The sequence below is a fragment of the Pelmatolapia mariae genome, linkage group LG16_19 (assembly GCF_036321145.2).
Source record: "Pelmatolapia mariae isolate MD_Pm_ZW linkage group LG16_19, Pm_UMD_F_2, whole genome shotgun sequence".
In the NCBI taxonomy this organism is placed as follows: Eukaryota; Metazoa; Chordata; class Actinopteri; order Cichliformes; family Cichlidae; genus Pelmatolapia; species Pelmatolapia mariae.
In genome coordinates, this window is record NC_086241.1 from 22429761 (window position 1) to 22443927 (window position 14167).

At 39.4% G+C, this 14167-nt stretch overlaps 2 protein-coding genes across 2 annotated transcripts in view; one reads left to right on the plus strand and one right to left on the minus strand.

Moving 5' to 3' along the window:
- The first annotated feature begins 940 nt into the window (after positions 1-940).
- Positions 941-14167, plus strand: part of cmss1 (cms1 ribosomal small subunit homolog) — a 30310-nt gene continuing 17083 nt past the window's right edge. The window contains exon 1 of the mRNA XM_063499699.1: positions 941-1050. Coding sequence (XP_063355769.1) covers positions 1002-1050 — 49 coding nt within the window. The 5' untranslated portion in view covers positions 941-1001. The remainder of the gene's footprint in view (positions 1051-14167) is intronic.
- On the minus strand, positions 3822-8272 carry LOC134645593 (filamin A-interacting protein 1-like). Its single transcript, XM_063499092.1, has 2 exons — positions 8074-8272; positions 3822-6666 (listed from the first exon to the last, which is right to left on the minus strand). The coding sequence occupies exon 2, from the start codon at positions 6342-6344 to the stop codon at positions 4161-4163; it is 2184 nt and encodes a 727-aa protein (XP_063355162.1). The 5' UTR covers positions 6345-6666; positions 8074-8272; the 3' UTR covers positions 3822-4160.

A 14167-nucleotide genomic window follows, 5' to 3' on the forward strand; every position in this document is an offset into this window, starting at 1 on the left:
CTGTCTCAGCTGCTCATGTAAAGTTTATTCTAGAATGAGTCCAGAATTTTGAAATTGTGGCTCGACACTATCTGTTGCTATAACCCCTTCTTGTAGCTGATAAGATGCTTTATGTTTTTGCATTGCTGCAAATTTAGAGTTGTTTTTATTTGTGCTGAAGAATAAATTTGAGGCCAGTCACATGTCTCCCTCATGATACTGTGTGATATATCTAAAGTGCCAAAAAATGTTGCAGTGTTTAATCAGAAAATACTGCACTGATTTCTTCTTGCAGCTGTTTCTCAGATTTATAGTGTACATATAACTTATTAATGCAATTTGCACTACTTGCTTGCACAGTCTTACTTTTTACTCATCTTTAACTTGACCTCATTTTTATTTCATATTTATATATATCTTTTTTGGCCAGTTATTATAGTATTACAGTGAATTACAGTAATTTTATTATTAAATCACACTTGTTCATTAAAAAAGCAATAGCAACTTGCTTAATGCATTGACTGTCACTACATGGGGTGGCTCCCAGACACATTATTTTTATGCGCTCTCTGATAGTTAGGGATCCTGAGGCCGAGGCCCCTTCACTGTCCATGTGTACACAAGTAGAGACCAGTTTTGTTTTGTTTTGTTTACCTGGTTGTCGTATATTACCCACCTTTATTTAAGAGTCCCAGAGATTATTTAACAATAAGCCACTTAGTAATCTTGTGATGAGACAAAAACATTTAGCATAATTTGAAATACTGTAACATTTCAATGGGAGTTCCACCAAGCCAAAAAAAAAAAATGTGCAAACAACTGTAACTTCGAAAAATGTATAATTATTGAATCTGTATGTGTAATCAATACACATGTATGCCTACAGTATAAAGTGTGTCAGCTAGTCTTTTTATCAGTATTGTATCACTTTGGTACATTTAAAAATCCTACTGACTGTGAACGCAACCCTAGCTTGACTCTTAGCGGTATATTTGGATTGGACGGAGTATTAGCTAAAGAAAATGGGTGACGACTTGGGTGACGAGTGGTGGCAACACGAGTACAAATCAGGTATTTGGGTTAACCCTGTACAGTTGACTTCTCTTGTTGTATTGGAGGTCCTGGTGTATTCTAAGGAAACACAACGGTAGCTTGGAGCTGTTGCAGAAATTGTCGGCTATAGTAAGCTAACGCTAGCTAGCAACAATCGCAGCAGTCTGAGTTACTGTTAACCTCTGGGTACATTCTTGCAACATTAACCTAAAGTACACTTAGCGGCAAGTGAAAAGACAAAGCAGTGCTAAATGTGACTTACGTCTCGTTAGTTATTATCCGCCTTGGTCGGAGTAGTTATTATGAGCAGGGGGTGTATTAACACGTGTTTGTTTTTTTTTCACCTGTTTTTTTTATGTGCGGGTCACTGCAGAAAACGAGGTTATAGGACCGGTAAAGTTGCTCTGATGTCCCCTATCGTGCCCTTCGCTTTCTTTCACCTTAAAAGTTAACTGTCTTACACACATATAGGTTTAAGCATTCAGTGGGCTGTACCCACGTTTCTTGCCACATATCAACACAGGAAGTTCCCTGCGGCTGCTTCTGGAACAGCTTCATGCACTCTGCATACCAAAAGAGGGCAGTCGTGCTGTTTTAGGACGAATGACCTGATTGTGTAGCGATCATATTGGAATGTGAGCATGATGCTGTATTTTCGAGAGTCATTAGCAATTTTTAAGCTAAATATGTTCATTCACGTTTTCTGCATTTGTTGTCTCCGCACATGCACGCAGAAACGAAACACAATATGCCAGGTGTTAGTGCATGTGTCAGTAAAATATATTGAATTGAGCCATACCAGCCTCAGTTCAATTTCTGATCCCTATTACGTTATTTATATAATGCAATATACCGCTCTTTAATATTATACAGGTGTTAACGTTGCTTTAAAATAATAAACATCTATGTGTTTACTGATCAGCCGCAGACTTTAATTGATTAGTTGATCTATTACTTATATAATACATATATTTTACTTATATATTAATTTATTAGAGTTTGCCTATTTGTTTACTACAGTTTCCTCTTGGGGCTGATTGGCCACTTCTGTAAAATCTGCATTCTTTCATAAAAGTTAGGATTTGTTCATGATGAAAGTCATGACCAGGCAGTGAGAAGGGTTCTACAAGTTGCCTGTTCTCCATGTGTCCTGGGCAATGAGCTGTGATCACCTTGAAACGCTTCAGCAGAATGTATTATCTGCACAGGTGATACTCTCCAACCTTTCATGCTATTACTTATGTAAACCCATGTGTGTTTTTATGTCCAGAGATTTGTGCAGCGCTTTCTTTTTGTAGGTTTGCCCCTGGCATAACCGTCCTTCCATGCGTTCATATCACAGAGCTGCTTGACAGAAATGGCTGCAAGGCTGACAGAAAATTGACAGGGCTGTAAAGCAGAGTTGAAGTCTGTTAGACGGAGGATGGGATTGACTTTGAAGTCTTAAGAATAAAGCAGCAATTTGCAAGAAGCAGTGCAACTTTTTCCTGCTTTTTCCTGTATTTTTTTTCTTCCTTTTTTGTGATGATGTGTCTCGTGGCCAAATTCTCAAACCAATAATAAAGATTCTCACGAGAGCCCCTGTCAAGTTGCACATTAATATTTCTCTGCAACTGTTGTTTGATACACACTATGTGTAGGCTTGCTGCCAGCATCTCTCCCCCACAGGACATGTAATGGTATCCCCCAGTGTTGTCAGCTAGTTTCCTATTTACATGGCACAGCTCATCATGACTTGATAACTAGATTTCATTTGCTGAAGTGTCTTAGGCTATTTATTTCTGCCACACTGTGTAACTGTTCATTTTGTCATGTTGCACTTAAAATATCTAATAAGGGTTGTGTTCACTTAAAACAGCAAAGGCTGCTGCTATGGTTTCAGGGTTGATGCAAGCTTATTTAAAGGAATCAGCTGACCTAATTAAAAATAATAAATTGATTGCTGTTGTTTAACTTGTGTGTTTTTACAGCCTTATTGAGCTTTTGCAGAAGTTATCGCTGTGCCTAATGTGTGAGGATTATCTGTGCTATTTCGGAAACTAAGGCAGTAAACTGTATTTTCTCCAAGATAAACAGTAATTCCTTATTCCTGTGCATATTTTTCTTTCATAACAGATTTAATTTTCCATTACTTTTTTCAACAGTGCACTTGCTTTTTTTTTAGCATTCTTCATCTGAATCTTAAATAGGTGTCTTGAAAACAACAGAATTATTGTTTAGCTGAATTTATCACTTAAGTGAAACTTTGAGAACCAAAACTACTTTTGTCTACATCATACAGGCTGTAGAATCATAAAGTAAGCACATCAGTATGGTGACACAATGCCTCATTAATCTATAAATTGGGATATTTGTGTGGCAGGAGAAGGCACATGCTGAATACTTTGGGGGGTCTTGCTTGTTTTCACAGCACAGGAAAGCAGTGGAAATGTATCTATTAAACCTTTTTAAATGATTTAATTGGATCACTTGTCACTTTGAAATGAGTTAAATGCTAATAATAACAATTACAGTTCATAATATTTACTAAAAAGTAAATTAGTGGTCAATTCACAATTAAACTTGGACACCTCCTCCATCACCAAGTGTTCCAAGTTTCCTTGCATTAGGGGGGAAAAAAGGTTTTTGAGTCGAACCCAGCTCAGCAAACATATAAAGCTTTTTTTTCTTCCAGTAATTCATCAAACATCAAAGCACTGTTTTGCACTCACTTTTTCCCAAATCCAGCTGTTTTGCATTTAAACTGGCAAGCGACCCAGTTCCTCTGAGAAGTATTCAGTATGAATACATAGAAAACAAGATAACTTTTAATGAACAAGGGAAAAAAAGGAACGTTAATGAAACACTGACATCTCACTTATGTCTTAGACAGGCACTTGACATACAATGAAGGGTTGTTAAAGTCAATAAATCTTGAGACAGTAATCAAATAAAGTAAGCTTTACAAAGGCTCTCATTAAACAAACATGACGAAACATTCAAATACATCAAAATACTTTTTCATTTGCAGAATTATTTTGGTTGTGTAGAGTTTAAAATGATGACTGAGGACATATTTTTTGCAAAATACATATTATATATTTGTATTTCACCTAAATACAAAGGCTGCTTATTGTAACATTTAAGGATTATGATCCTGGCAAGCTAGCAGGGGATATAGTGATGCTACTTGTAATCTTTCCAACACCTTTTACATGACAGCCATTAGTGAGTACTTGAGTTCTTTGTTCATGTCGAACATAGTATGGCCCAATGGGCTGTGGGAAATTGTGGGTCATACCATGTCGGGGCTGGAAATATGGGCTCCCCAGATGGATGTGGATCTTACTGTCCTCTGTTGTGATGATACTGGGACTTGAGTCAGGGGTACTGGACCTCGAATGGTGCCAGCCGTTCTGCTGTTCAGGTGTCTTGCAGAAAATGGTCTGATCTGTAACCTCTGCTGGCTCCGGAGAGCAACTCCTGACAGTTACGATCTGAATAGGAGAGCTGTTGTGGTCGGGTGTGACAGAGCGTGAGGAATTTGGGCTCAACATCCGAGACATGTTCGCTCCGTCGAGGGGGGATATGGCACGGTCAGGGCTGGAAGTGGGGGTCTTAGGGTTCTGGATGATGGTAATTCTCTGCTTAGGTGAAGCTCCACTTGTCGGGATTAGGGCTGTGCTGGTGTATGATGACGCTGTCTCTCCAGTTGGGCTACTGATCTCGAGCGTTGCTGTGTTGAGGACATGATGCGGTGTTACTTTGATGTGCAGTGGCTGACCTGGTGTGTGTGTTAACATCATAACTTCTCCATTAATTGTTGGGTGCATTTCTGTCCCTGAGTGGCTGCTGTCCTGGCTTAGGTTGTTATTTGAACTGTTGAAGCTGTTAAGGCTGTTGACAGGAGAGCTCCTTTTGTTCATGATCTCTACATTATGGTTTGGGTCTGTGTCACCATTTTGTTCATCTAGTTTCTTGCTGTGCCTCCGATAGTCATGAAGCAGGCTCTGTGCAGGTTCAGTTTGTACCTCTCTGGTGGTCTGATCATGGACTGCAGTGTGTTTGCTGGCACTGGGTTTCACACTATTGATTTGTCTGTATCTGTCTAGCTCACCAGTAAGTTCCTTCATCTCTCTGGCCAGCTCTTTGTTCTTGGCTTCTTGCTGGCTCAGTTTTCTTTGCAGTGCGGATTGATCCACTTGCATCCTGCAGATGGATTCTTCTGTTCCCATCAGCTTCTGGAGTTTTTCTTTCAGGCTGTCTACTTCTCTGGTTAAGAGTCTAGATTTAACCTGCTCCTTCTGAAGGCGGCAAAGGAGAAGGTGCTCCTGGTTGACCTCCTGCTTCTCTGCCTGCTCGTACCTTGAAAGCTCGCTCTTTGTCACTTCCAGCTCCTCTGTTAGAGCTTGGGTCCTCGTCTTTTCCTCATGGAGCCTCTTTTCAAGACACTCAAAGTCCTCTTCCAGTTTCATCAGTTCTCCCTCCAGCACTTCCTTATCCTGGAGTCTCTTTTGCAGCTTTTCTAACTCACGGGTCAGTTCTTTAACTTTGTTGTCCTCAGTTTGGCAGTAATAGGCAGTGTTATTTGGAATAGAGGTGTATGAGTATTTGTCCTCTTTTTCTTTCCTGTTCTCCAAGACCTGTAACTTCTTCTTCATTATGGTTACCTTATTCTGTAGTTCTCTGTTTCTTTCCTCCTCTTTGTTCAGACTGTCCAGGAGATCATCTTTTTCCTTTGCTATGCTCTTTATTGTTTCTTCCAAGTCCACTTGAGACCTCAGTGCCTGCAGCCTGTCCTCTCTCAGCTTTTCTGTCATTGTGGCCAAATTGCCATGCTCGTTTCTTTTGCCCTCCTTCCTATGTAGTTTTTCCTCAGCCTGTCGGAGCCTCTCAGCCATAGTTTTTCTGTCCTCCACCAAAGCTACAGTAAGTGACCTGAGCTTGCCAAGATCCTGTCTGACGACCATTTCACTCTTCTCCAGTTGGCTCTCAACAGCCTCTAGATCTCTTACCTTTAGCCTTAAAGTGTCAAGTTCATCAGAAAGCATTTTGCTGACCTGTCTCTCTTGCTCCAAGCTGTTTTTTAGGATGCTGCAGTCCTGTTTGCTCTTGCCTAAAGCCTCCTCCATCCTGTCCAGTTCACTAATTCTGCTGTTGAGTTTATCCACTTCAGCTTTCAGGCTACGGCAGTTGCTGGTCTCCTTCGCTAGTCTGCTGTCCAGGTCTCGACATTGGTCCGCCATGCGTATCAGCTCTTCGTCTTTTCCCTCCATTTGCACCACCCTTCTCCTCAGTACCTCGACCTCTGACAGGAGGCTTAGGGCTGTCATGTTGTTCTGGCTTTCGTGGAAGAGGGAAACTTGATTGTGGCGCTCAACCTCGATATGCAGAGATTTCAGTTCCTCCCCCACCTTTGCTCTTCGTCTAGGAGCACTAAGCCTCTGCTTGATATGGTCAGTGATAGCCGTCAGTTCTTTGGTACAGCGTTTCTGCTCCTCCAGCAGCTTGCTCAGTCTCTCTTGCTCCTTTACAACCAGCAGGGCAAAAGCCTTCAGTTCGGTCAGCTCCTTTTTTAGAATGGATGCTTCTCTTTCATGTTTCTTCTCTTTAATTTCCTGGTACTCTCTTTCCTTTATAAGCAACAGCTTGAGTCTGCAGAGGAAAAGAATTGAAATGTATTGTCAAACAAAATAATGCGGCCAAGTTTTATTGTGTAACTGACTCATTTCAGCCCCCAAAGGGCACTTTTTTTGTTTACAGCTAACCTCTTGAACTCACAAAATGTCCTAAGCTGTGTATTTCCAGCATAAACATTTATTTTGTTTTTTAGAAGAATCTGAATAACAGTTTGTTGCCCACTCAGTTTCCCCCAGAAGCAAAGGAGGCTTTTTTTTTTTTTTTTGTGCACATCTGTGTATTCCTGTGAAATGTACAACATGAGGACATGTGTGTATATTTCTTTATGTTTGTGTGTTTCTTTCAAAGCAACAGCCATTCTGTGGGATGTTTTGACTCACATGGCAGATGGTCCCTTGGCAGGGAGTATTTGTTAATTAAGAAGTTTCTTTACCCTTGAGTACCCTCAATGCTGCATCCAATCACCCTCCTTCTGTGCACCTCAAATGTAAACCCCATTTTAAGCTAAGAGAGTCAGGAATTCCCCTCTGTTCTTAAAGTAATTACAGACTGGCTACTTTTACCAAGTGCTGTCACTCCTCACATTCCCCCAGATGCGCACGAGTTCTGTACAATCATTAATTCATACTGTGTATTTTGTCATCTTAGTGCATGGGACATATACTCCAATGTGATCTGTCACCGGTGTATTTTTACTGTTTGGAATGGGAGAGTTTGGACTTTTTGTGTCATGCTATTTTGCACTCTAGAGGTATATCCACAGTTCACATAGCAGTGACAAAACAGTGACAGTGTAGTCCAGACATTGAGCTCTACTTGTGTATAATTCCAGATCCTCTATATTGACTTTAAACTAATGAGTTTTTTTGTTTAATTTTTTAAAATATTAGGCTACTATTGTTAAATCTCAAATATGAGACTGAACATTGTGTTAGTGAAAAGAATCAAGTGCGCTGTTAGTTAAGATGTTTCTCTTACAACTTTAATCTTGGAGTGTGGTTTGAGTGAGTTTAATTAGTGCAATTTAAATAGTTGTAAGTGGAACAAATGGGTGGTTATGAACTCGCTGTTAAGTATTTCTGTTATTAATAAGATGATTCACTTTTACCGTAAGATGAGTTGTTATATTGTTTCTCTTGACTTTGAGTAATGTGTTGATTCCTTTTAAATGCAGAAAATTGCAAAAAGCAAAATCTTCAAAATAATAATAATAATTTTCTACGTCTAAATCAACAGCTTGGATACCTTTTGAAAGCTCTGTTGCAAAGCAATCTCTTTGTTTAATCTGTGTAGAATTAGCCAACAGTTACGTTATCCTTATCAGCTTATCTTGCAGTTGTAAATCGGGTTTTAAATTGGGAAACGTTTCTAAATGCATGTCTGCATCTTTTCGCTGTAGAACAAATTTTTTTTCGTTCCTACCTGTGCAGTTCAGCTGGCCCGTGTCCTTTTTTTTTTTTCTTTTTGGAAAAAAAATCCTCAAAGAATAAATTGCCTCCACTCTTTTACCTCTCCCTTTCCCAGAGATCCCAGTGATGTGGACGTTCCATCCGGAAAACCAAACATTATGAGAAGTGCTCCGCACACTGAGACACTCTCGCACTCAGTGGCGCCCATTACATCATCAGCAAGTCCTTATATGGGACTGTACAGGCTCTACTTCTGTGTGTGTGTGAACATGTGTGTTTGTGTGTGTGTCTTTTTTTCTGGAGTTCAGCCCACTGCAGATGAGGTCATTGTGTAGCAATGCCAAAGAGGCTAATGGGAAGGAGTGTGTGTGTGTGTGTGTCTGTGTGTGTGCGTGCAAAGAAAAATCTTCAATCACCATTCAATCTGCAAGGATAACACCCTCAGTTTGCAGGATTAGTTTAACTGAACATTTAACCATAACCATGCTATATAAATGCTTAACCTGCCTTGGCGTGTCCCAGAAGCATGCAGACCAGTTTATATGTTGTGTGCTTGGAGTTTGAATATGCTTCAAGAAGAAAAAACATGTTTTGTGAGTTGTAGCAGCTTTGCCTGGGGCCCGATAACCTGACTGGGAGATGACATCATCAGTTCATCGGCCCTCAATTGCATCCATATGTCCCTCTTTTTTCCTCTCTTTCTCTCTCTTCACCACATTCTCTCTTTTGTGAGTTATTTTCTTTCTACATTTTTGCTTCTAGCTATGAAAATGCCAATCTTTTTTTCCCTCTCATGCCATCATCAACTTTCACTTTATCTATGTCTTCTTTTTGATTACTCAAGTCGTGAACTGCGTGCTCAGTATAGCGTGATTATACTCCTTTATTCTCGCAGTTAGTCTCATCTGTCACAGGAATGAAAAAGATCATAAATAGGTGTTAATGTTTAAGCTTTTTAAATGATTGTGCTGAAAGTGCTAAACAAAATCCAAAAATATAGGTTTTGCTCCTCCATTTATTTGCAATGTTTTTCACTGCTAAATAAACCTGTGGTGGTACTTTCTTTTTTCCCTCTGTCGAGCAAACTCATGTAGGCCTCAAATAAAAGAGGCCTTTTCCCTCATGAGGCATGTCGCAGTCTCACAAGAATTTAGAAAACAGCCAAAAAGGTGCACTTAAACTTCGCTTTTTAGACATTTATGTTCACAAGCTTTTTTATATGAGGCATGCCAAATTAAACCCCACTAAAACTACTTAGACACAGGTCAGGTATAGAAACAAGAAATCGCACATGCAATGTGTGTGCAATGCACAAAAAATATTTAAGCTGTTTCTGTCAGCAGAGAATCCATCCCAAATCATTTGTGTCATAGTTTAACATGTGAACGTCTTCCATTTAGAGACACAACCTCCTCTTCATAACAGACTCTACAAGTTGCATAACTTGGTGATGTAAGGCTGTATTCTGTGCCTGGTTGGTATTTGCTTTAATCCCTTAATTGCTTCATGGCAACTGTGGCTGCCTGTTCTAAAGGCATAGATAGCTGTGGTTGATAACATTTCATTTCTAATTGTTTTTGGTTTGTAATGGTGATTACTTATTGTTGAAGAAGATTATCATGTTTTATTAAAACACTGAGTGGCATTGAAAATATTTAGCTTGCCCTTAATTGCATAAATTGTAACTTTCTTCTTCTTTTTTTTTAGTGCAGGATTAATAGACCTCTTGTCTTAGGCTCTGTTTTAATAAAATGTAGCTGATAAAATGGCAGCAGCTAAGCACGGGTAGTTCATGAGTCATCAGACTTGTTTGGTCTGCAGTGGTCATTATAAAATGTACTGTGCCACAGGGTAATTAACACGACACAAGCAGAATTTTAATTAAAAAAAATTCCATGAAGTAGCCACCTAAGACACACACAGCCTTGTTGTTTTTTGCTTTATTTCTGGGTCTGAGATTTACAGTTATTTTCCTTTATTTTCATTTGGGATTTTTGGGTTAATCTGATAACCAAAATGCAGAAAGTTAAAGTTGAAAGTCAGTTTTCCAAGTTTTAAAACTTCACACCTTACTTGAAGCCCCTTAGTGGAAAACAGATCTTGCCCAACTGGGAGGATACCCAAAGTGGAGTCACAGGATTTGGTTGATAAAAGTCTAGGCACGTATGATGATTTATTATTGGCTATTTAAAGTACCTTTGCCATCTTAGAATATGTTCACTATCAAAAGTGGCCTTTTATGCTTTGATATGCTTTGGAAATTACAACACTTAAAAGAACCTTTTTTTAACTTTTGATCAAAGTAATATTGAAATGATCAAAAGCCAGGCCAAGTTGCATTGCTTGTGTTTTGCATTTTTATCAGTAAAACCATTTCTACTACTTCTACCACCATGGAAGACAGTGACACTATCTTAATTATATACTTATACTGTATTATATACTAAATACTATAAGATTCAAACTTGCTTTTTGCCATGACCTTTATAATTATTTTGCCAGGAAAGAGAGATTTGAGATATTTCTCTTGTGTGAGAGAGATCCTCCTCATTCCTTTGAATATCTATGCACATACCAACTCCCATATCAGAGTTCATGAGGTCCTCTTTTACATAGAGGAGGAGTTGGCATTTCATCCAGTTCTTGAAAACTCATATTTGGGGGTTAAAAGAGCGCGCGTGCGCACACACACACACACAAGAAATGCCGATATGTAATATGTCTCTTATCCGAGTGTAGCACTCTCCTCTGTTTTCTTAGCTCCTATTTTCATGCAGAGGTATAATTTTCCTTTTTCTTCTTTTTTTTAAGGCTGTCACATTTGACAAATCCTTCTTTTTTCTAAGAGCGCTCATATAAATGGCACATTGAAAGTACAGAAAGAAAAGCAGCTGCTTAGTCAGTCGGTCTTGGCTTTCTTCTCTTCATTTATCTGAATGTTTAATAAAATTGAAAGTATGACTAAACTGACCTCATCTGCTCACTATAGCTAATAAATGGGCCCAACAGCTTGTGATCGGGGCAGTGCTTCTTCTCTGAGTTGATTCACTGCCAGATCCTGATAATTTATGAACATCTTCTGACACTTCATTGGCTGAGCAGGCAGATGGCGAATGCGTTTGAGTGAGGGACGAACAGAACATCTGCGGGTTTCTGCTTTGGCACAGCCGTGTTTATTGTGTTGCTTTTCTCTTGGTTTTCTAGTAATTCAGGTAATACAGGAATAACATTTTCAGTTCTTTGTACAACTATAAAACGTTGTACAAGGATTGCCGCGGGTCTCATTTGCAACAGCACATCTGTTGCATGTATGGGATATGAAGTTCTGAAAATGTTTTGTTTATTAACCATGTAATACAATACCTCATTAGTTAAAGAGTTTTCATTATGACCTGAAAAACTTGGCTTGAAAGCAAATGTGAAATACAAATATTCCTCTTCTTCTCTTTGTGAAAACTTCAAGTCTTTGTGTTGAGTTGGCAGCCAGTGCAATTACATTTTAGCCAGTGTTAAATTAATAAAATTAAAAACAGAAGAGGCTATTCAGTTCCTTTCCAGTTGTGTTTAATAGTAATTTATCAAACAACTCCTTTTGTCTACAGACATTTTACACATGCTGGATTAACCAGCTAAGATGCATTGTTTTGACTGGGCATCAAGGCTCTGCTCTGATGCTAGCACTAATGGGATCACAGTTTCACCGTCTGGAGTCAAGCTGTTTAAGAAAAGGGACTGGACAGTGTGTGCCAATTACATGGATATCACCCTTCCCGCCTGCCTTTTATTTTCTCTGCCAGAGTCCTGAAAAATGGGTTGAGACTGATAGTTGAGCCTCAGTTTTAGGCTGAATGCTGGTTTCATCTAGGCTATAGTGCAGCAGACTAATGTTTTACCCTCCTGCGGTTTTTGTTGCACTGAGGAGCCTTGAGTTTACTAAATAAGTCTACATGTGGTATGTAGACTAACAATGCAGATTCCCCAAGGGTTTCTGCAGGGCTTTCCACAGAGAAAACCAGGGTTTGCCTCTCCTTGCTATACATTGCCTGAACCCTTGAACTGAAAGACGTGTTTACTTTCTTGGCAATAATTTGGACCTGTTTATTGTGTGTGTTGAACTTTGGCCTAGGCTTGATCTTGCCTCTATTACTTTTTGTAAATTTTGTAGCCAGATTTGAAGGCATAGAAGCTGCGAGGAAGGAAGGCATCGGGCAGGTGATAAAGAGCCACCATCCCAGGAGGACTCCCAGTACTCACTTAAACAGTTTGCAGCTGAGCGTGCTGCAGCTGCAAAACACATCAGCGTCTTTAAACCCGAGGCCACAGTTTTCACTTGGTAACGGATGTTATTATGATGCTAAAATGGACTAAATGATTAGAAAAACAAAGAATGAAGGAAGAAAACCAAAACTGTACCAGATACTCAGGTTGACGTTAATTCTTGTTGATATGCTAATTTGACTTTACAGAGTTAGGCTGTCCAGCTCTCCCGTCTGGTTAGTCTCCTCCTCCTTTGGCATTTCAACACAGGAAAAGAAATATGGGGGGGGCTGTAGTGCTAATTGGCAAACAATATAAGCTAACACCCTAAACTAAGGCGATAAACACTGAACAGTTATATGTAAGCATTGTCCCTTTGAGCATATGAAACGAACATGTTAGGATGAAAGTATTTTAGCTAACTTGAGAATTTAACCCAAAGGACTAAAGTGTACAGCCTCATGGGGCTGTTTTAAATAATCCTTTTTAGATCATGTGCATTCCTTTCCTGCATCTGTAGTGCTCACTGATGATGTATTGATGAGAAAGCCACATCAGTTGTAAAGTGAAAACATGATAGCTCTAAGAGTGCTTTGTGGGTTTTGGGTAAAGTCTATGAAGAGGTTGTGATTCTGAACTGAAATGGACAGATGAGAGCATTGATGTCCCTTGTATGTTGAACATGTGTGTGCGGTTAATGCTGAGATGCTGTCAGCCCAGTAATAAACCATAGAAAATATGCAGTCTTAGAGCATGTTCTGATAGCTGAGGTTGGAACAGCCAGATTGCTGCAATGGCATAGTGACGTGAAGATGTAATCATCCTTTGACACATACTGTTGCGCAAAGTGGTGATACGATGTGTGTTGAATTTTCTGTATTAAATTATGGCTAAAACAAGTCATCTGTTGAGCATATGGCACCTGGTGGAGCTACTTTTCCAGGGAAACGAGGGGGGGGGAAAAAAGTGAGGGGTGCCGATTTTTAGCCAGGCTGTGTGGCTTTCTTGGCCTGGAGCATATACTTTGAGAAGAAACAGAGTGAGATTGAAAGATAGTTGAAGAGGATTTGAAGTAAGAGTGGAAATTCTCGTTTAAATATTTAGGCATCTGCAAAGCAAGAAGCAAAGAAAAAAAAAAAGACAGGACTGGGAAAGAGATGAAAGGGACAAGCGTATCACCATGTGCCTTATGTTGTTTACCCAGGGGATAAATGCAAGATTTAACTCGGCTCAAACCTATTTAAGCCAAGCTCAAAGAAGCTGAAGTGTAGTCAGGAATGCAAAGAAGGGCAATAGAAACCTGTGCACTTTAGACAAACTATACCTTTGGAATACATTTATTTTGAAAATAATATTAGTGGTGCATTTAAAACAAAAAAATTTTTTAATTCAGCAGTTGGACAGATACCCAACACGTTAAACATCCCTAATTTGAGACCAGCCAGAGACAGAAAACCCATCCTCAGGGAGTCTGAAACTGGTGTTCTCCTAGTGCCTGGATAAATGGCAGGGTTGCGTCAAGAACCAGCATAAAGTCTGCGTTAAATCAAATATCTGGCTCTATCCGATGTGATTCACCACTGTGATTTAAGAGTAGAGCAAATTTTAATGCTGTAAAATGCTACAAAATCAGAAAATTTTACAAGGTAGATTTTAGCATTTTGCCTAAAAGCAGACTGAAACACTTAACCGATTATCAAAACGGTTAAGTATTCTTTTAACTGACAAATAGAGCCTAAAAGCAAGGGTAGGAAGTGAACCAGTCAATAACCAGTGTTTCCCACACAGACTTTAGTTGGACAGTGTATACAGGTATTTTAATTCCTGGCCAAGAACATTTGGTGACTCAG

Bases quoted from the DNA above. Each gene is read 5' to 3' on its own strand.
- LOC134645593 (XM_063499092.1), bottom strand. From the start codon at position 6,344: ATGACAGCCCTAAGCCTCCTGTCAGAGGTCGAGGTACTGAGGAGAAGG.